The following is a 24,248-nucleotide window of genomic DNA, read 5'->3' on the forward strand; positions in this document are numbered from 1 at the left end:
AGCCACCGGTATTTAAGCATTACAAGCTGCATAAAGAAAGTGATATAATCGAACAATTCTTCTATATTTGCTAATGTTGTGTGGTTGTTTCATTTTGTGCATGTATTTAACGATGTTAATGTAACCTATATTGTACTTTATTATAAGTGACATTAATCGGATTGGTAATTATTTTTAATAGCAGTTGCTTTAAAATAAATGCCACATTGTCACAGTAACAGGCTGTAACAGTCTACACACATTTAATTTATAGCGCTAGTCCCGTTCAGCGCACACATGCATAATGTATAATACAGCAGGTGCGTGACTCCTCTCAACAAGGTGTTGCGCATTGCAATGGAACACACAATTTGGGTTACACAGAGGTGCACGTAAACTAGTTGATATATAGGCTATGTTCATTTAGTTTTTGGGGGTTTTTTTTGCGTTATACGTTTTCTGAATAAGGAAATGCAAATGGAAAATGAAAAACATTCTGAAATGTAAAGACTATTTTAATCTTAGTTTTCTAAACAGTTTACACGGCTGAGCAACAGAAATAGTTCTACTGGAATACGATAATTTATAAGGCAAACACCGGTGCCGGTAACATTAAGTTAAGTATATTACTTCTGCCTATAAACGTAATGTCTTAACAATGTCTTCCTTACCAAACAGTTATTTTAATGTTCTACCATTAATAAACTGTTTAAAATGCTGGTATTAATATAATGCTGTTTCCAGTTGTGTGTTGTATATTTTTGTGTTTTGGGGGGTTTATTTCATACAAATTGTAAAAAGTTACAGATACATATTGTTATGATTTCGTTTACTTTTTCTTGCTTTGTTTTACCCAGTGATTATATCCCTAAGCGAACAGCACTAATGTTTTGCAATGTTAGTATTTTTTTTATACATTTGTAAAAAATGTAGGTTAACAGCTTTATTATTATTATTATTATTATTATTATTATTATTATTATTATTATTATTAATTCTATGAAAGCTGGAACTAATACTGTACATATATGGGTACAATCAGCTGTGTTTCCATTCCCTGTATTGTGCATCATTTTATGATTGATCCTTGTGCCCCAGGTTTACCCGTTGTCTGTGCGCGCATACAGTGTGTAATTGTATTTGATAGGGTTACGTATTGCATTGCATTACACAGCACTGCCTAGCTGGAAAGAAGACATACATTACATGAGCAACTAGAGAGGAAATAGCGATCCAGATCAAAAACTTCCAGGACAGGGACGTCAGATTTCTATCTCGCGGGATCAGAAAGAACAGCAGACTACAAAACAAACACATTTAATTGCAAATCGCACCGTCGTTTCCAGCTGTTAAAGACCGAGTTCACAGAGCACGAAGCAATCTGAAGTTGCGCATGATCTCGCGTTAAAGCGGCAGTCTACAGTCACAGGTAAGCAGTACTTTGCCTAATTGATACTGACGGGTTTTGGTGACTTGTTAGGGCGGCTGGTATGTTTGGAAATCAGATAAGATATTTAACTGGATTCATTGAACTCTTTATTTCAACATGTTTTTAATTGAGGATGGCTTTTAACAACTATGCACCCCAATGGATTGGACTAATTGTGTATAATTTGTTACTAAAGATGAATTGCTAAGAGCGGGTCTGTCTGAGGAAGGTGCTTGGTCTTTGATGGATGTTTACTGTGTTATTGTGTCATTTGCACATGCTTCTATTTTCTTATGTTTTTTCTTAAACCTGTAGTATTCCAGGTCCTTGATCTAGTAGGATACGTAAAGATAACAAATGATTTGGAAGTATGGTGTCTTCATGTAGAGTAGTATTAGGGTATTCTGTGGAATTGCAATGCATGACAATAACGTAACGGTTTGGCAACAATAATATGATTTTCATTCTGTAAGAGTTTTTTTTTTTTAATGCAAGACACCACAGTTATCAAGAAGCTGTGCTCTAATAGAGACAACACGTTTTAAACTTGTAAAACAACACCAACAAGAAGTAATGTATTCTAATTGTAAATGCAATACTCTCTACTTTGTAACAAGTTATTATATCTATATTGGCTTTTAAAAAACATCTTAGGTGAAACTAAGTTGTGCATGTTCTTCACAGCTAGTTAGTTAACTGGTTATTTTACACATGCTAGATTCCATATTGTTTAGTATTTTCATTGTATTTTCTCAACAATCTTTAATTTAATGTAGTATATTAGTAATGTTGTATTTCTGTTTTAGAGTAATAGGCCTACAGTTGATGTATGCATAGATAACAATCATACTGGTAAACAATGTAATGACAAAATCAGTCAATGTAAAAACCTTAAAATACATACAGCATTTTCACATATGTTTCTTGTATGGTTGAAAAGCACATGCTTTTTTTTACATATTATAATTTTTAAATTAATTTCTAGATGTGGTTGCCACAAACTGGTGTTGGAAAAGAAGACTGCAAATTACTGATTCAAATAAAAACAACTACACTTTCACAAGAGACAACATGTTGTGGTTTAGATAATCAAGCTCTTTACCCTAAATCATTAAGAGTAAATAAAGAAATAAACCAAATCAGAGATGTACAGTACATTTTGAGGCTTGAAGTTTCTTTTTTGTTTTAGGATTGTGATTGGAGTAAAAAGGTTTTGCAAATCTCCAGAGTTTTGCAACACAGTTTATGTAAAATGAAACTTAACATGAAACGTCAACTTTTTAAATATAATATAGAGTGTATAGTTCAATATGTTAAGAACTAAGTCACATGCATTATTTATGCCGGTCCTTCTCTGTGGAGTATGCATCCTCACATCTTAATCAAATGCTTTGCATGAATGGTTTAGCATACATTTTGTCTGAACTTCTCTAGTGTCCTATTGTATTGTCTAAGGCTGTAACTTCATTTGTATTGCCCCACACTTTTCTTTTTTCAGGTCTTAATGTCCTATAACCATCTGTGAGTGTTGTCAAGATAGTTTCACACTTTTCATTGAGGAAAGTGAGAAACAAGTCTACACAGAGTGGCAACAAAAAGATGAATCCCAATTTACATTTTCTCTTTATTTAAGTAACAGTATTTTTGACCTGTCTGTCCACATATTGTTTTAAAATAATAAAACAATACATATTTAATTGTGAACAGCTGAGGTGCCAGCATAAGAGAATACCCGCTGTCAGTCCCTAGACTTAATTCAATGTTCTTGACGGAAGATAAACTGTCCTCCCACAAAAACATTCTTGTAGAATTTGTGTATGATAGGTATGTATACAATAAAAAAACACATCAAGCACAATTAGTGTGTTTATAAGTAAGGGGCAAATAAAATAGAAGAATGGATTGAATTACTTCAGTAATAGGTATTGTGGTGCCATAGTAACTTGGACTGTTATCTGTATCATTTCAATAACAGAAACATGCATAGAATATATATATCCATTTATTCTATGTCCCCTAATAAAAGCTGATAATGTTCTTAATTATGTATGCACCTCGCATTTCTGATAGGACATTACACCTTACTGTGAAACCACTCCCTACAAAACAAAGAAACACAATCCCATCACAAGGGGAATAAATCCTGCATTCTGACTGGATGAGAGTGAATACCAAAACCCCAACACCTGCACTACACCAACAACATATCCTCATGATATCAATGTTATTGGCGGGTTTTGGAAGTCAAGTTGTATACAGGCTTTAGGCACCTATGGTGCTTTGTTGGATTCATCTGAATATGTATATAAGCCTTCACAGTTCCAGATTGTTAAAACAAAGTGGTCCCCCCATCTATGAAAACCAACATATTAATAGATGAATAGCTCTCTGAGCACAATCAATTACAAATGATTTCTTTAGCACTTTATAGCACTGTTTAAATTATGCTCAGATATGACCATAACATTAAAGTTTGCACCATTATGTCCGATGTTTAATTCCCAAATAATAAAGGTTCATAGGGCAGTTGTGTTGTTTGACCCATACAGTGGCCTTATTTACACATGCATTCATAAAACGTGAAATCTCTCTCTCTCTCTCTCTCTCTCTCTCTCTCTCTCTCTCTCTCTCTCTCTCTCTATGTATATAGTTAACATAAACAGCTTGTTTTATGCATATTATGTTTTGCTTTCACAAGCTGAACAATGAAAGTGCCAATTGTAAGCTTTGAATTTTTGGAAACTAGCCCGGCAGTTTAGTTATAAACAATTCATGTGTTCGACCATTTGCATATTCATAAAGTATTTTCCAAAAATGTTAAGTTATTATAAAACAAGTATTACCCTAACCCTAACTCTAATCATAATGCACAGATAACGACTGCATGTACATAAAAATGGCGCATTAGTCTTCATGAGCAGGTCTAGGTGTTCAGTTAGAGGTCCTCAACACTTTAAATAGAAATGTGTCCTTAATTATATTAAACACAAATTCTTTTTTCAGTAAATCAAGCTAGCTCAATCAAGAAATCCCGTAATTCTATTACAAAAAAACACAGCAATAATAAAAACAGTGGGTGGGCATCAAGAGCTGATGAGTTGTTGAAGACCATATTTTTTCTGTCAGTGTGTGCTTGAGAAATGGACCCCCTGACAGTAAATGTGTATGTGTGGCTCAGGTCTCAGATGACGTGCTGCTGTTTGAATTGACATAGGCCTATTGTAAGTTTCTGCACAGAACTTGAGCCAGTGTAGTAATATCGAGACAATTACGTTGTAACTGAAAATACAGCATGGGCTACACTTTCCATGCAACCCAGTTACATGCTGTACAGGACCAGTAAAACTAATTTAGATGGTTGTGCCAAGGTTATCTTTCTTTCCATAATACAGGTTTGAATTATGTTTTTGTGGTTCATACCGTTACAAAGCCTGCAAAAACAAATTTACAGGAGACTAGTCACTCACCTGGCAGTGAACTGACTGATTTTGATTTTCCTATGTGACTTTTCACGTCATTAGAATAACCCTGATCCTAAACATGTGAGCACACACGCCTTTGTGTGTGTGTGTGTGCGTGTGTGCGTGTTTATTTATATATATATATATATATATATATATATATATATATATATATATATATATATATATATATATATATAATTACAATGTTTTACAACAGCTTAAAGTGGAAAATGTTGGAACGATTGAACACAGGTCTGCATTTTCTAATGAAAAGTGTGTGATTTAAGTACATTAAATTATATTATAAAATAAGCATAGTATTTAGAATATTGAAGAAACACATTTGTATTGGAGTTTTTACTTTTATTAAAGAGCACTTGCATTAAATAAAGATTATCTATGTTATCAGGAAGAAAGGTTTTAAACACTTTTACGCAGATGACTATACATTTAAATATGAAAACCCTTAATCTAGAAAAAAGGTGAAAATGACCCCAACTAACCTACTGGAAAAATATCCGGCATCACAGTATATTTGTCTGTATAGTCGTTCATACAAAACATAGGCATTAGACTCATTAAGAGCAAAATTGTAATTATAGCTGTATAATTGCGGCATTGCAGAAAAGCCTACAATTCTATGTCATGCTGTGCAAGGAATTATGGCAGTATGAATTCGCAGGGCTAATGTATCATTTCAGCTGGCAGAGAGCATTCTGATATTTAAAAATTCAAATGAATCGCCCGGAGCATCTTTGATTTGTTGTTGTCTGGTTTGATGTTAAACGTTTTAGTCTTACACTGTTTCGTCTGGTAAAGCTTAGAAACACACAGTTGTTTCGGCAAAACATGACCCTGAATAGTGATACTGTAATATATACAAGTTGATGTGCATCGTATTTAAACAAATGTACATATCTCACCTAACACACATCCAAAAATATTAACAATTTGATTCCCAGTGTCGTGCCGAAACGACAACATCATTTGATCGTTTTCATGTGTGAATCAAAGAGTTCAATTATTTTTTCCTCAATCCTTGATTAATAAAACAGTTAGACAATATGATTTCCGGATTTATAGTACAATAAACAGAAAATATATTTTAAAAAAAGAAACAATACACAATTTACAATAAAAGCACAGTGCAGTTAACCAAGTCCATATTGTATGTCTCTGTATCTGTATCGGTCACAGACTTGCTTCCGGATTGTGTGTGTGTTTGATATATATATATATATATATATATATATATATATATATATATATATATATATATATATATACGTGTTTTATTTTATTCTCTCTTTCATCTCTTGCTACATTGTAAAGCCTTAACATGTCCACCAACGTTTTTGTTTTTTCTTTCTTTTGTAAATGAACGTCTACAAATAGCTACCTTCTGTTTTGTGCTGTTGTGTGTTGGTTAGTAAAGAGCTGAGACAAAAGCATAAGTGATGTGATCTAAATGAACTGCAGGGGCGTCCAGATGGGACCCTGTTTTACTCTTCCATCAATACCCTTTGGCTCTCAAAGCAACGAAGCCTTCCTTTTTATTCCAGATTCTTTTTTTTAATAATCACAGGAATAAGCAGAAAAAGTACCAGTCTTACTCCCACAGTAAACTCTAAATCACAACAAACTCCTTTTACAAGCTTTTGGGCGTTACGTGTTTAAAGACATTAGTAACTGTACAAAATGTGCACGTATAACAGACTGTTCAGCGTGAAATATTACCAGCGTTTTGATCACAAGCGTTATAGATGTTCAACGGTTCCAAGCAAAACTGCAGAAATGCATATGAGATGTGTGGAATATATGTTATCATAGTGTATTGTATTGTATATCGTTACTGTAATTTCTATATGTATTTAAATTATAAGTTCATCTGTTATACTTAGAAACTTGCAGAATAAGAAGGGCTGAAATTATGACAATATTACCAAATCTTTAAAAACATGTATAGTTTATAATACATATTAGTTCGTCATGCACCAAGTAGGTAAATGGGAACTAATATTATAAGACTGGACAGTCAGTGTGGTTGTGGGATGGATTTGTATGTTTCAGAAAAGTTACAGTATTTACAGTATGGCTATTTTGCAAACCAACACTAAAGAGACACAATATTTATAAAATAAATAAAGAAAGAAAGAAATAAAAAGCTACTTGGCCTAAAGAGAAACTTGAGTAAAAATACAGTTAATTAAAATAAAAAATAGATGTGTCTTCCCCGAAATATTAATTGAACGCTTTTACTTGATCAAGGATCAATAGATAGTTTTATTTCAATATGCTCGATCTGTAACTAGGAAGACTTCAGTTAAGATCGGAGCGCCAAATCCCCAGACATCATTGCTAACCTATCAACAAAATGTGTGTCACTGACTTAACCATTAAAGCAATTCTATCCAATTAATACGCAAATGAGAGTTTGAGAATATATATATATATATATATATATATATATATATATATATATATATATATATATATATATATATATATATATATATATGCCAATCAGGATCAGGATTTTGTAGTGCGCATTGATAAATTTAGCTTTGACATTTGAGTGATATATGCATATATACTATCAGATTTTGTTCCCTGTGCTGCATTTTTAAATATCTATCATTATTCGAATATTACAATTCATGTTAAATATGTATTTTTAAAACGCCCTTGTAAAAAGAAATGCACATAAGTTTAATTTAATTTCACTGTACCTTTGCACATGGATCCAGACACCAACCGACATACTTTATACTTTGTTTTACAGTTTAGAGCAACCACATCAACTATATCAAGATATTATTATTATTATTATTATTATTATTATTATTATTATTATTATTATTATTATTATTATTATTAACTTAATTATTATTCGGTGCAAAATATAACAACGCAATTAATCTATGAATCAATTAAATTCTGTAGCGTACCTAAAAATGCTTTTTAACTGGCATATATTTGTATTGGGTTATATAAAAAATTGCAAACAGCATAAAAAATTAATGCATTGCGCACTTTGATTACCAGATTCTGCGTTTATAGAATATCATCTATTTATTATTTTAAATGCAACATAGTCCGTTTTTTATCAGGTAAGCTTGTTGATTTAAAACTTTAAATCCAGATGTATCAGTTATTTGAAAATCATCATATCGTGGCAACTAACTTTAGAGGTGTTTGCAATGCTTATGATGTAAGACATTTAGCATTTGACATGTCAATTAGGATATATTTTTTTTAATGACATACATTTAAATGGAATTTTACAACATGTGCTATATAACATTTTTTCTATGCAACGAGTCCTGTCTATTGTTATAGATTTTATTTTTATTGATGTTTAAACGTTTCTTTGCATATATGTACAGTAAGTACAAATTGTTGACTGAAAATTAGAAAAAAACGGTTGGTGCGAGCTTTCTTATCACCTTTAGAGCAGAACGTTTACCAAATCAATAGAATATATATTATTGCAATTCAACGATTTTTATAAGCGAACATGTAAATAATAGATGCATGTGACATATGTAAGGATGTATGGCTGATTTGAATTGACTGGAGAAATCTGGGTAAGTGCGGATAAAAACACTCAGTAGAGACCATGGCAGGATTATATGGGATTGTTGTATTAGAGGATGCCACTGCATGTCTATTTCAAATGACATTTTCCTTCTCCTGAAATACGAAAAAAGGCTGTAGAGCGGGTGTTCATTGTAGTGTTTCCTCATCCAGATTTGCGGGAGACTCGTCTCGGGTTGCCTGGGGCTTGGCTCCTTTATTAGCCCCTCTTTAGAAAGTAAAACGCGTTGAGTGGCAGTGAGTGAGAGACGTCATTGGCTACGAGGTGAAGCTTTTCAGCAGCGAGGCCAGTTGAGAGGCAGAGCTTCACCAATCAACTTACAACCAGTACATTGGCAGACACACACGCCACAAACAGATCGCTAAAGGGAATGATTCATCTCGCAATACATCCGCTCTCTAAACTGTATGCTTAACTTAAAAAAACTTGGAGCCTTTTTTAACTGAGTGAATCAGATTTGTATTTTTGTTTGAAGAAGGGCCCTTTCTGCGATTTGAAGATGTGCAACACTGTGTTTTTTTAGAGGATACTGCACAGGAGGTACGGTACAATATATAGTAGAGTACGGTGCATTATATAGAAAGCACTTCATAACTATATGAGGGTAGAGCGTTATATAAAAAAAAAAAATATCTAAACATTTTTCTTTGTTAGTTGGTTAGTTTGTTATTTAATTTGGTTTTCTGTTTATATATATATATATATATATATATATATATATATATATATATATATATATATATATATATATATATATATAATGGCATTATTGTAATTATTTCATTTTTTGTAGTTTATTTTATTTTTATATAATGGTTATTATTAGCCCTGGTAGTAGTTGTCGTAGTAGTAGCAACGACAGTGTAACAGTTTCAAACTCACATAATATAGGTTCAATTTTGGATGTTAAGATAATTTGTTCTCAAGACCTTGCACAGTTCATGAAAATCATGTGATCTTGTGTATGAAACAAGTTGGAAGAATAATACCCCATTAAAGAATATTGTATTTAATCTTTGATACATTAATGTTTCCACAGTGACTTTTGACTTTTGAATTTGCATTTTCTTTTAATTTTTTTTTTTTTTTTTACGGTATGCTGGCTAGTGTGCCGTGAAGTTTACGTTTAACGTTAACGAAAAAATATAAAAGTGTTATGGGAGTCACACTATTTAATTTCGAAAGCAGTCAATTTACAAGCAATATTTTGTGTGGTTATAGTACAGCGATACAAAAATAGATAAAATATTACTAAGAAACGGGTGTGATTAATGTAATACACGTATTCTAAATTATTAACCGGGAATGCATGATGTAATTATAGCCCACAATTGTGTTAATATTACAACCTCTCTTTATAGCGGGGAACATTTTTTGCAAAGGTTAAAGATGCGTTCCTTGGTAATATACAAAGATGCTCATATTGTCCATTTTACATTACAGACCTGTTGCTGATTGCACCGAAAAAACAGCGAAAACTAAATTGCAGGAGTGAAAAATATATAGCTGCTGCTTTTATAACACATATACATCAGTTAGCAAGTTTGAACATTATGTAAATAAAAGCATTAATTCAAATCATAATTCAGTCAACTGGTAGCTTTAATGTAGAAATGTATTTTTAAAGGGAGAGGGATATTTATTTATTTATTTATTGATTTATTGCGCTTCGTAACGCGTCTCAAATATCCATATTGTTAATATTTAGCGTGATAAATAATTTTTAAATAACCAGTTTTGTTAAAATGTGTGCTGCAGCCTAAATGCATATTTCGAACAAGCATACCTATAAGATTAAAACTGAAATATTTCTGGACTGGAAGACAAGTAACATTCTCACTTGATAACAGTTATGGTAGAAAGGAAACAGATAATGTTGTTAGTGTTACAGTAGATACATTTTATTTTAACTTTAATAACTTCACAAGCTAAGGGTGTACTGTGTTTAAAAAAAAAAAAAAAAAAAAAACCCATTACATTTTCATTGTTACGAACAGACAGCTTATGAAATGTCGAATGCATTTTTTAATTTAGATTAATTTACAATATAGGATTAGATCATTATGTTAAGATCATTATGTTAAACTTATGTTTTGATGCAAATGTGAACATTTGTCATTCATCAAACATTTTTTATATTCGAGCAGTTCACATTGAAGACATTCTACAAGTTTTTAATAGAACACAGGTATATATTCACCAAGAGAGGACGCTGACATATTTGCGTAAATCGAACCATTAATCCTTATATAGTTTTTTTAATCTTTAATTTTTCTAAATTTAGTTTTTTTTTTTTTTTGGTTTTGCAGGGGGAAAAGGACCAAAGACATTCTTTATACCTTCGTATGGAGATGGAAAAAACCCCACTACCTAGACCAGACGATATTGTAATGACTCCACCGACAAACACCTACCTGCAAGAACCTATAACTCCACCAAGGGCTAACCATTCCGCTTTAAAGCCCAATCAAGTGGGTCAGGTCATACTGTATGGTGTTCCTATTGTTTCCCTGGTAATTGATGGCCAAGAGAGGCTATGTCTGGCACAGATCTCCAACACCCTTTTGAAGCACTACAGCTACAATGAGATCCACAACAGGAGGGTTGCTTTGGGGATAACCTGTGTTCAGTGCACACCTGTACAGCTGGAAATCCTGCGGCGAGCCGGAGCCATGCCTATCTCTTCCAGGAGATGTGGCATGATAACCAAAAGGGAAGCAGAGAGACTTTGCAAGTCCTTCCTGGGCGAGAACTCACCCCCAAAGCTTCCAGATAACTTTGCATTTGACGTGTCTCATGAATGCGCCTGGGGTTCCAGGGGAAACTTTATTCCAGCTCGATACAACAGCTCCAGGGCTAAATGCATCAAATGCTCCTATTGTAATATGTACTTTTCTCCAAATAAGTTCATTTTCCACTCCCACCGCACCCCAGAAGCTAAATACACCCAGCCTGATGCTGCCAACTTCAATTCCTGGAGGCGTCACCTCAAACTGACTGATAAAACCCCACCCGATGACCTGGCCTTTGCATGGGAGGATGTGAAAGCCATGTTTAATGGGGGAAGTCGGAAGAGAGCCTTGCCCCAGGGGAACTGCTCTTCTCTCAGCCAGATGAAGGCTGTCAATAGTGTACTCCCTCACATGATAACTCCAGATCTATCTCAGAAAAGGACCAGGTTTGAAGAGGATGAAGATGTTGAGGGAACAAGCCTGTCCCCTCGGAAAAACCCTCGCAGCTACCCAGTCATCCCAGTCCCAAGCAAGAGCTTTGGCATGCTGCAAAAGTTCCCTGCCACCTCTCTCTTCCCAAACCCTTACACCTTTCCGGCTTTTAGCCTGTGTCAGAAAAAAGATGACAGCGAACCTGCTAATGGGCAGAAACCAAGTGGACTATCTGGACTTCTTTGGCCTGGGAGGAAGGATGCTTTCTATCCACCCTTTTGTATGTTTTGGCCACCACGGACCCCTGCCGGTATTCCGGTCCCCACCTATCTCCAACCTCAACCCAACGCACTCACCTCTCTTTCTGAAAACCCCACACTGAGACAGGCTTTCCTTGACCTCTCGGACCAAAGCGAAGCAGCCAGCATGGCCAATTCCAGGAGTGGCTTGTTTGAAAATGAATGTACCCCGACAACTAATGACCTCAGGCCAGCGTCCGACGGGAGGCTGAAGCTCATGGACATGTCTTCATTCCAGGCCAGGAAACAGAGCTACCACTCTGCCTTCAGGCCTGTAGTTAAAGATGCGGAGAGCATCGCCAAGCTTCATGGTAACCTGGAGGAATTTGGCTCTGATAGGCACCTCTCCCCCGGGACCAGCTGCAGTTACCAGAGCGACAGTGGGGACAGTGATGAGGAGCAGGAGGTGGATGTGGAGACCAACAAACAGCAGGATGAAGAGGAAGAGGATTTCAGCAGTGGCCAGTGCACCCAGATCATAGTCCCTCCAGAAAATGGGGAGCAAAGGGCTAAAGAGAGAGTCCACTTCCCCAGCATCATAGCAGAAACCAACAATATAAAAACTGGCAGCACAGAGAATTCACCTGCTAATCTCAAAGACTCAAGAAGTCCTATTCATGCCTCATCGGAGGAGTCAAGCTACAAAGATGTAAATATTCCCTTTAGGCTGTTTAGCTAATTATTATTTAAATGCAGCTTTAGGCTCAGTTGATATATATATGCATAATAAGATTGATAACCCATTTCCCTGCAGAAATGAAATATTCAGTGTTCTTTGATTTTCCCTAATAAGCCGAATCGCGTATTGTTTAACAGCTACATTATATTTGTTCTGCTTTGTCATTTTTTCCTATTAGCCTTTTTAATCTTTAACCTCTGGTAACACTGCATCAGCTGTGATTGCTGAAGGAACTAGTAACAGCTGTTTCTGTAGCAGGAATGGTTCCTTCCATTTAATCTAGTCCTTGATTATTCTTTTTTAATAGGAGTAAATGGGAAAACTGAAAAAAAGATGTTGCTTTTTCAAGTGCCTGTGGGGATGAAAGAACAGAATTTCATCTAATTGTATTATAGGATATCACAATGTGTTTTATTGGTTGAGTTTCAGGGTCACAAAAATAGAGGGAACACACAGACAGCTTTTACTACCAAAGAAAATGGAACCTTTTCAGGTAAGTGTTTTCTTTTTTTATTTTGACCTCTTTTGTCTTCTCCAATGTTTCATTATAAACAGATTTTCCTATATTATGTACGGTTTCAGAAAAAAAACCTCTGAGTCAATAGACTCAGTTGACATTATTATAAGCCATAATCTTAAACGTTCTGGGGTATTTTGATGAGCTTTACATGTAATAATTTGTTACGCTGGGGCCAGGCCAAAAATAAAAGGGTTGTAAACCCCTCAGTTTCTTTAGCTTTTATATTATTGTCAAATGTTTTGCAGATTACAGCAATTTCAGCTCAGTGGTTCAGTGTTTAAAAAAGAATAATTTAAGCAGAGGATTCTTTAAACGATACAGAAATGATAATATACTATTGTTACTGTTACAGAAGAAAGTAAGGAACAGAGCACCTTCTTCATTTCTGATACAGACACACCTGGAACAGAATTCTGGAGAGAAACTCCAGGTACTTCATCTTCTATTTTAAACATAAAGTATTTTTAATAGAAAAAAAAACCCTAAATACAAATAATAATAATAATAATAATAATAATAATAATAATAATAATAATAATAATAATAATAATACAACTTAAACGGAATGCTAGAAAATCATATGACTTTGCAACACCTAAGTATTGTAAATACATTTTTAAAAATCCTTTCAAGGTCTTTAAGGTTAAATGCATCAAAATAATAAAATACAGCAGTGGCAGAACATATGACCGTCACATACTGTATGTGAATTCTATTGGGACTCACAACAGTTCAAAAAGAATATCAGCTAACACAAATATGGCAATCAGTATTTGAATGGTATAACATGGAAATAATTGCATTTTCCTCCAAGAAACCTTCCATTAAAAAGATCACAGCCTATTGCTTTTAATATCTGTCAAAAATACATTAAAAGTGTTTTATGACATATATGCCAACATTTATATCATCTACATGATAATGATCTCTTCACATAACGTATAATACATTTTTAAAATTACATGAAACAAATTAAATGAAAGCACCTTTCCCTGATTGCTGCATGTCTCTAAGGGCTAAGGGAGGACGTGATTAGAAGTTTGGATTCCAAAGTGTCTATTGTCGTGTCTTAAGGAGAGTTCTGTTTCTTGGGAGAAAGGAATCTAATTTCCCATTTATGTAATGCAAACTGCTTTGGCTTTGACTATTCACGGTTAATTGACTGTCAAACGAGGTTGTTATCCTCGGGCAAAGTCTGCAAATTTGCCTGTCAAATGAGACAGAGAGAGGAAGAGAGCAAGAACACTGGGGTTTGAAATGAAGAAAATGTGAGCGGCTTAGGGAGGGAGATGAAAAAAAGAAAAGGCAGATTATATAAATTGCAACGGAATTTCTTTGTTTGGGCCTTTTATTTATTTTGTGTTTTGTAAAATAACATGTAGATATATAACATGTACTTGTCCATTGTGGTCTATCAATATCTACTTTACAATAATGTTTAATAGCACTCACATAATATAACTGTTATAATAGTATAGTTGTTTAACAAGTCCCCAAAAATATGCCTACTGAAAAAGTGTTTCATTACATTCCAGCAATACTGTAATTGAATATTATTTATAAAGATAACATATTTAGTTATTTTCTCATCTATCCATGATATATCTAGGATATTGTTTTTCTATATATATTCCTGGACAAGGGCGTCTGCTAAGAAATAAATAATAATAATAATATTCCATACATTTCAGAGATATAATTTGTATAAATATTTTTATGCTCACAATCTTTGTATCATTTATTATTTCAGTTGTATGCTAATCATTTCTTGTTTGTGTCACACTGTAACCTTGTTTGGTTTTCTTCAGCGAGTGAAAGGTTGAGTTACAGTATACAATAATAATAATAATAATAATAATAATAATAATAATAATAATTTCCATATTTTGATTTAGGTGACCAGGGGCAAGAAACAACTCCACCTGTTTCACTAAAAAAAGATGTAGAAAATATGGAAAAAGGTATGCTAACTTAGCATTTATAAATGCATTTATATGCTTTATTATTATATTGCATAGCAATATTCAAGAATTCGTTTTTGATTTGTATATTTTGATACCACAACATTTTGGTGATACAGTATATGGACTCCCAGTTAACTATAATTGAGATAAATGCAAACATTTTAAAATGGGATACTCATTCCGTGACACTGTGTACTCTATTAATCTTAATGCGTAACATATGGCAATGCTTTTTTATTCATAGGCTCTCAAGCAGTGCTGTTTTCTGTTCTGTCATCCTGTCATGTTTAGTATGATTACATTGTGCATTGTATTTCAGTGTATTTATTTCTTGTCATTTTTCATTTTCTTTTAACATAATTCTATTATGATTGGGATATTTATTTTATGTTTTGCAGAAGAGCTCCAGAAAGTGCTTTTAGAACAAATAGATTTACGAAGAAGATTGGAGCAGGAGTTCCATGCGTTAAAGGGCACTGCTGCATTCCCTGTTTTCAGTAAGTAACCCTTTTTGTTACTTTTGCATCAGAGATGTAGATTTAGGCTGATCATGTCGGTAAAGATGATTATAACAGCTCATAGTTCTAATATATAAAGACTTCATTCAGAACACTTTCATTTAACAGATACGAAAATGCCTGCCTGCTGGTAATAGCAAATATCAATGTTATAGCGGGAAATAGTTCATATATTCAGCATTAATGTCCATTATCCTCCCAATATTCTTATACCATTAAAAAAAATGCCAAATACTCCCATTTTAGAGTCAGGGTCCCATGCCTTTATTTATTTGGTTTAATACTGCCTTTAACAATAAGCTAGCAATACCTCCTTAAGTGACCTGTGTTGGTCCAATGCCACCTACAGTAACAGTGACATCTACTGGGAGGACCAAGACTAGAGCATACTGGCAACATGAGTGCAGCGCCAATAAGCCCACTCCCTATGAAAAAAGAATATTATTATTACTATTAGTTTATTTAGCAGACGCCTTTATCCAAGGCGACTTACAGAGACTAGGGTGTGTGAACTATGCATCAGCTGTAGAGTCACTTACAATTACGTCTCACCTGAAAGACAGAGCACAAGGAGGTTAAGTGATTTGTTGAGGGTCACACGATGACTCAGTGGTTGAGGTGGGATTTGAACCGGGGACCTCCTGGTTACAAGCCCTTTTCTTTAACCACTGGACCACTTTAGAACCATGAATAGAAAATAGTTTAAAGTATATAAACCATAGATTATACAAAAGATACAGCCTTGTAATTTAACAGGGCTTAGGAACCTTTTTTTTCTTTTCTGGTCCAGTGGGCTTGTTGGTTAGGCATGTTGTGAGTGTAGTATTTTCTATGCTCAACATGTACAGTACATCTTATGGTTTGTGGAAAGAGTTTTATAGCTTAAATCTCTTTATCTGAACAGATAACTTCCAGGACCAAATGAAGAGAGAGTTAGCGTACAGAGAAGAGATGGTTCAACAATTACAAATGGTACGAGACACTAACATCCTGGGGTACAGAAAGCATTTTGTCAAAAACGCATTTGACCAACTTAATATTTGTCATAACAAAACGATTCCAATGGACACAACCATAAATGCTGGTATGCAGTCTGTAGAGTGGCAGCTAAACAGGCCATTCAACTGATTTTGAAACATTCCAGAACATCCCCACTTATGTTCTGTAGGAATAGTCCTTAAAGAGATTAAAGTATAAATGCCTCATCTGTATATTTATTGAGCACTGTTTTTATCCATCAATGCTTATGCCTACACAAACCCTCCAAAATGGCCATATTTTGCCCTGCTGCTTTGAGGTATCACCTGTTCCTCTCCACACTCTCCATTATAATCCACAAAAAATGATTTATAGGTAAAGAGAATAGGGTTCACTGCACATACTGATTTAGTGAATTCGAATAAGACAAGATACACCCCCCCCCCCCAAGCTTTAAGGGTGGAGATGGGGAAGACAGAGGGTTGTGAATGACTCAAACACAAGGAGGGGCAAGTTATTTGCTTATCCATGTTTTCTGAATGGATCAAATTAGATGACTTATCATGTGTAGGAAGATGTTCCTCCTCCCAAACCTAAGTTACAAAACTTCATTATGTCTTTTGTTGCAGATTCCCTATGCAAACTTGATACGGAAAGAAAAACTCGGCACACATCTTAACAAGTCCTAAAAAGGTATGTAATCTAATAAAGGCATGTAATGGCAGAGTTGGTGGACAGCCATTGCACAGTGAATAGGGTATAGCGCTACTTCAGGTGGTCAGGAGAGAACTCATTCAACAGGCCTGCAAGGAGGTTATGGTGGTGTATCCCATCGCAATTTTTGGTCAAAGCCCCAAATAATGATTGTATACTGCCTTGCCTGTAACAGCTGGCTTAATATTAGTCTCTAACAGTTACAGCAGTTTCCATGTGTAACAAATGCATGCCCAACCAGCAAAAATCATATATTTCAGATGAATTATGATGTGTAATATAATGGAACAAAATATTTTTGTGTGTCAAATAATATTATAGTTTGTTGGTTAAATAAATGAGGAAGACTAAACACACAGTAAATGTATCCTGTGTTAATTATGTATACAAAAGGACATGTATGCATATTCAAATTAAATGTTTTAATGCAGTTGCACTATAAACTATAAGTCCTTGTCAAGCCATATATTTGAAATGTAAAATTATTGACATATTATAAAAATCCAGCGACACTGAGGTGGACAAAAATGGCATTGTTGGAATGATAAAAAAAATCACATTGCCTTAAAGCATTTATGTTGTTATGATAAATATCATCAGCTTACTTCTATTTTAAATTGGCAAATCTGTTTGACAATGTGAATATACACACATACACTCACACCCCATACTACTAATAATAACATTGAGACTTTTTGAAAATCTACCCTTATTTAAACGTTTAAATTATTTCAATATTAATATGCTGCAGTGTATTATATTTTCAATCAGGTGAACATTTTTAAGTTGTCAGTAAAAATATAATGCAATGCAAGAAAAATATAACATTTTCTAAAATTATACATGTATCAGCAATAACACGTAATACAGTACAGTTTTTCTATGGTTGTCAATCTGTTTCGACATTAGTAGTCCATATTTAGGCAAATTATGCTTTTTTTTGCTTTAGTGAAGTCCCTGCTCCCTCTTGTGGTCACAACTGACACAGCAGTTATTTAAAAAAAGCTGCATTCTGAAATGTAGTTTTACAAAAAGCTATAAAGCTATACAAATAATACATTGAACAGTAGTTGATACAAACAAGTACAATACAATGTTAAACACAGAACCTGTCAATCATAGCTGTTGAGTTCAGTACATAAACAAAGAGACTGCACATTTCTGTAGGTATGAGCAAAATGTCTATTCTATAGGCAATAATGAGGATTCGTGTCTGCAAAATGTTAATAAGATTTTCCGACCAGTACATTCAGCCTACTTCTGAACCAGCAGCATAAGAAAAACAGTGTAACCACAGTGCCGCTGTCACACAGCAAATTGTAATGAAATCTGAATTGCCATTCACAGCATGTCGCAGGGCCTTCATAGAAATTGGATGAGATATTATTAGATCATCTAAGCCATTCAAGTAAAACTGTCATTATCCAACTGGTAGATATCTGCTAATGTCAGAAACTTAGTCTCAAGCATCCAAATGTGAAGCACAAAAAACACATTTAAAAATTGTCAGATACGAAACAGTCTTCTGGTTTATGACAGAAAACAAACTCTCTGTAGCAGGCATGGTTATTGATCTTAGGGAGATTAATTGCAGCAACCTTCATTTCTCTAGCAGGCAATGGCCATGGCATGCTGTGTTTCTACTTCATGTTTTCAGTGCCACTGTAAACGTCTCCCCTTGGTGTGCAACTCTATATTGTATTAAAATCTTTATATAAGCTTTTTACAAGTATATATATATATATATCTTGAGCCCATTGAAAAAAAGGCATAATACCACAGTAGTGACGTCAAAATGTGATAATTCCTCTAGAGCAAAATATACTTCAACTTTGACCCATTCGACTCCTCGAGACATCACTTTCAATTAAAATACAAAATGTCTCATTTTCAATCACTCGACAACACCCACTGTACAGAACGTTAATGATCAACAAAATGAGAATACGTTAAAAAAAAAATGATGTAAAGCTGGTACATTTGTATCCCGGAGAAACTGGAGAGGAATAGGAAATTAAAACAAGGTAAAGGCAATCATCCAAATAAAGCTGAAGCACTAACGGATAACGGCAGAGAACGTCTGTACAGCACTGAAACACTACGTTTAAAAAACCCAACTGTACTGCTGAACCTCATCTTCTTTAATATTAGCATCACAAGGGTATCCATGTATTATTAAAAATAATAGATGGGTCTCTTCAGTGAGTTACAGGAAAACAATTCCATCTCGGGTTTCTGTGACAGTTTATAAATTACTCGACCTTCGCTCTCGTAATTTATGACGTCACAGAAACCCTAGATGGAATTATTTTCCTGTAACTCACTGAAGCTCATTTATTATATATTTGAATTAATTATTTCTTTGGCAGAGTTTGCAAATTCTGTTTTCTCCTGCTTAGTAAAGAAATTCAACCAAATGCTTAGCTTGGATGCCATTGTTATGTATTCACAAGACAGAATTTAGGGATCTGGAACGGCACTTTATTGTTACAACCAATAAAGCGCATTTAACATTAATATCTGTATTTAAGAGGAGATGTTTATTATTATTATTATTATTATTATTATTATTATTATTATTATTATTATTATTATTATTATTATTATTACTATTTAGATGTTTCCAGTATTGGAAAAGGTTACACAAGTCTACAGATCTGAAGGGACTAAATGTATGTGTACTATATAGTATTTAAATACCGTATGTATCATGCACTTAAAACATTAATGTTTTAAGTGCATTATGTATATATATATTTTTTTAATCATTACCCAAAAAAATACCTGGGTACCTGGGTATTTTTTCATAGTGAGTACATTTTCTACCCATGTGGACCTCTAATATATATATATATATATATATATATATATATATATATATATATATATATACACACACAACTTGGAAAAATAACAACCTCTGATTGGTCAAACAGCATCACATGACCGTGCGCATATCTAGCTTATACGCTCGGCTCATATACACAGTAAATAAATACACAACATTATACAAATTCTGTGACAAAATTCCATGACAAACTGCCATTTTATTTATTAGCTATAAAACCACTGCCACAACTGTCCATTTGATGTAATATATTTCCTAGTGAAGACAGTAATCCACATGAAAAAGAGAAAAAATTAAGTGCTACAGCAAATGTCAACAGTAGACACATAAGATTACATGAGGCACAGCTAAATGAAAAAGAAGAACTACTACTGTTAATTAATTAAGGAAATAAGTCCAGAAAACTACAACAACATTTTGAGGGAATTTTATGCCAGTGCAAGAAGTTCAACTGACGACCAGTATTCAAGTCTTTTTTTTTTTACACTGAGACCCCAGTTGTCCGGTGCAGAGCTTTAAAAACCATTTGTCAAAATGCCTTCCCGATGTAACAGCCTGTTCCCTGCACCCACTCAGAGCTCCTCAGCAAATCCTGAGCACTGGACCCTACTGGTACTCCCGTGAATCGATGGGAATACATTTCCTTGGTGAAATTATGCCTAAATGAAGCAACAAAGCCAGTCTCTCACAATGCTGCTTGAGAAGCACTGCACTGCACCTACTTTCAGAAGCCAGACCAGCATCAAGGGAAATAATGTCTGTAACCGAACATCGATCTGAAAGCAGTAAAACTTAAAACTAATTATTGAATACAAATTAAATGTTTTGTCTTTTGGGACTATATAACACTGTGGATGAACACATAATAAAAGTGTATTTTTTTATTTAAAAAGTGTTTTAATTATTTTTCGTCCCCCAAACGACAATTAACTTTGAAGTAGCCGTTTTACATTCAGTATAAACCACTTTGGGCTGTGCGGTTATCATGAAATATATGCATTTCTGGGTGGTTAAAGACCCTTGGCTTCGCTGCAGACCTAATCACCACCTAGGCGTGCATATATTTCATGGGAGCGTATATATGCTATCAGTTGAATAGAATCCTGTATTGCCATTAATTATAAAATTTGCACATAGTTTTTACCACATATTTATCACACCTTACCATGCTTTTCAACGCTTTACCTTGCATGTCTCTGATTTTACCATGCTTACCTGTGCTTTATCACCAGGTTACTGTGTATATAGTTTGTTTTACAGCACATTTTGCTATGCTTGTACCATGCTGTGATAAACATTTAAAAGATATCTCATAAAGCTGAGCTGCAGAAAGTCTGCAAAAAGATTTCTGTAATAATAAGATACACAACATTTTAACATAATATAAATCACAAAAATGACAATCATACTCAGGAACTACTATTAAATATAAAAAGTGATATTTTTAATGTATTATGTTATATCTTAAACATACAGGATGACAATTGTACACAGGTACTGGAATTTGGTTGATTTCTCATACGTTTTATAATTGGCATTATATGACTGAGGTCCCATGAGGACGCAGTAAAATGACAAGGTATTGGTGGGGTTAATCAAAGTATATACAAGCTCATTTTCTGCTTATACTGTATAGCATCAAGTATGCATGACTCAGATAAGCATTGCCCGTTAAAGACAAATGGTCTTGATGGGCCAAACAGCCTGTTCTTGTTCCCAACCTTTTCTTAAAGAGTAAGTAACTGGCTCCCGAAAAATATAGCGCCATATGTCCCCATGTGTTGCTAGTGCTCTAAAATGTCTGCTCTAGTGCACTGGGATTTGAAATCTGTCCTCTAAATCACTGCAGGAAGAAACATAACAATGTTATTGCTGTGTTACCTGTTTGACAATGTGGGCAATAATCCTTACTCTATCAGTGCACTAGAACGTCAGCAGACATTTTGAAAAGAGCTTTGAAATAGACATTTAAACAGTTGTAGCAACACATGGGGACGTGTAACGCTATATTTTTTGGTACCTCGCTACTTACTAATTAAGCATCTTTCTTCTGAAAAGAAAAACATGGACATGTGATCTTACCTTCCCTTTTATTCTCTTTACAGGAAGTTCTGTACCTGCTGCAGCTCACCTCCTGTAAGATACAATCACCCACCTCAGAGCTTCGGCCAATTCAGAGATCTGGAAGAAATCATACATTAACCCTGTACAGGGTTCTCAGTATCAGGAGCCAGGCCTGTGACCACCTACCAATCCATGGACTTCAATGTAAAATCGCAGCGTAGAAAGGATGTAACTGATACTGTAGGAACGATAACACTGACTCATTGAAAACACTGCTGTTTGATGGCACTTTTTTTCAGCTGTGTATATTTTTCTCTAACAAATCCCGGCCCTCATGGGTCTAGTAATTGGTTGTAAAATCTGGGAACTGTAGATATGAAGACATACATTTAGTCCAACCAATAAAGCCTTGTTTTTCTTTTTCAGACTAATATCTGTAAAATGAGACACTTTCATTTGTTTAAAGATTAGCTGAAATTGCAGTATTATTGAAGGGCATTCCATACTGTATGTACTGTTAGCCCTTCTCTGGTAGCCTGCCTGCTGTATAAATCAAATGAACGGTCCCCTGTCAGATACTTGGGGTGTAATTAAAAGCATTATGATGAACTGTTTCCACAAATGTATTTAAATCTGTTATTGTAGTTTCTTTACTATTTATGTGGATAAATAAAGTCTATAAAAAGGATTATAACAAGAGCAGTTTTGTTTTGTTTTAAATTAGTAGCGTCTGTTGCATCTATTTCAACTCCGGTTCCCTGAAAGAGAAGACGACCAACAACAATGCTTTTGGGATATGCCTGCCACAGGTCAGGTATTTACTGAGCATTTTATGTCAGAGCTGCCGGTAGGCCCCTCCTGGGAGTGACGTCCTCGGTCCCGCCTACTGAGGGAATAAGTAGTCACTCAACGGAGAGCACATTCTCTTTTGCATTGAACCTGCGAATGCGAGTGATGCGGCCTCGCAAGGTTTTTTGGTCATCTTGTCATTCAGGGAACCAGGGTTACATCCGTAACCTAACGTTCCCTTTCAATTCGAAGACAATCAACAACAATACTTTTTATGAAAGTAAATCAAAGCCGTCGCGAGGGAGCGTAAGTGGAGTCAGCAGACAAGGGACGTCACGCTACCGCCAAACTAATGTTTGTGTGGTGAGCGTGCAACCTCAAGGCCCGTTGTGCCTAATGAAGGCATGAAGGCACAAAGCGTTTAAGCACAGAGAGCACCGAAGCACCGAGGCACCGAGGCTCTGGGGTACCGAGACACTGAGGGCGCCGAAGCACCAAGGCACCGAGGGCACAAGCACCGAGGGTACTGGGCTGGGTGTCTAGTCTGGACCGTGTGCAGTCACACAACTGGGGCTGGGGCAGCGCGTAGCTTACAGCGGAGTGGAGCACAGCCTTCAGACAGTAGGAAGTAGAAAAGAAAGAGAGATACTTTTTTTTTAATCAAGTCCCGGCGCACTGAGGTGGGTGGGTCGATGTATCTGTGGAGTCTACTCGACAGTGGGGCTAGTAGAACCAGGTCCAGTGGAGGAAGCACACGTTTGTTTTTTGTTTTTTTTTAACTGTGAAGCAGTGAAGAAATACACAGCTTTATGACCATAAATAATTCAGATAGCTTCAGATAGCTCTTTTTCCCATATTGACTTATTGGTAATGACAGCAATCATCCTATGCCTAACCCTTTTATACGCTCTAAGAATGTTCTCCTACAAACCAGCATTTTCTAGACTATTCTAGAATTAGGTTCTGCATTATCATATTGAACTTTCTAGCACCTTGTAGACAGCATTTTTGGAGTTTTGCTAAACAAAATGCTGAAATAAATAATTGTAGACATCTATTTCTTGTAACTTTTTTTCCTCATCCACAAAAGCAAAACTTTTGCTACAAAACATATTTCCTAAAATTCTTTGTTTTTTAGAAATTTGTAGAAATTATAAATGTTCATTGGGGTATGTAAACTGTTTATATATGTCATGTTCATCCACTTTTTCATCATATTGCAAACTCTAATTTTGAATTTA

The 24,248-nt window shown here is 34.8% G+C and overlaps 1 protein-coding gene across 4 annotated transcripts; it reads left to right on the forward strand.

Annotated features, from left to right (window-relative positions):
- The first annotated feature begins 1,151 nt into the window (after nucleotides 1-1,151).
- Nucleotides 1,152-22,900, forward strand: LOC117421506 (SKI family transcriptional corepressor 2). Of its 4 annotated transcripts, none has more exons than XM_059023840.1 (9): nucleotides 1,152-1,408; nucleotides 10,780-12,582; nucleotides 13,042-13,105; nucleotides 13,485-13,562; nucleotides 15,028-15,093; nucleotides 15,495-15,593; nucleotides 16,519-16,586; nucleotides 17,222-17,285; nucleotides 22,260-22,900. In XM_059023840.1, the coding sequence occupies exons 2-8, from the start codon at nucleotides 10,816-10,818 to the stop codon at nucleotides 17,279-17,281; spliced, it is 2,202 nt and encodes a 733-aa protein (XP_058879823.1). In that variant the 5' UTR covers nucleotides 1,152-1,408; nucleotides 10,780-10,815; the 3' UTR covers nucleotides 17,282-17,285; nucleotides 22,260-22,900. The 4 variants fall into 4 exon arrangements, with proteins under 4 accessions (XP_058879823.1, XP_058879821.1, XP_058879825.1 ...); XM_059023838.1 differs by lacking the exon at nucleotides 1,152-1,408 and adding an exon at nucleotides 8,780-9,010; XM_059023842.1 differs by lacking the exons at nucleotides 1,152-1,408; nucleotides 15,028-15,093 and adding an exon at nucleotides 8,780-9,010.
- The last annotated feature ends 1,348 nt before the right edge of the window (nucleotides 22,901-24,248 follow it).

Source organism: Acipenser ruthenus, chromosome 1 (assembly GCF_902713425.1).
Source record: "Acipenser ruthenus chromosome 1, fAciRut3.2 maternal haplotype, whole genome shotgun sequence".
In the NCBI taxonomy this organism is placed as follows: domain Eukaryota; kingdom Metazoa; phylum Chordata; class Actinopteri; order Acipenseriformes; family Acipenseridae; genus Acipenser; species Acipenser ruthenus.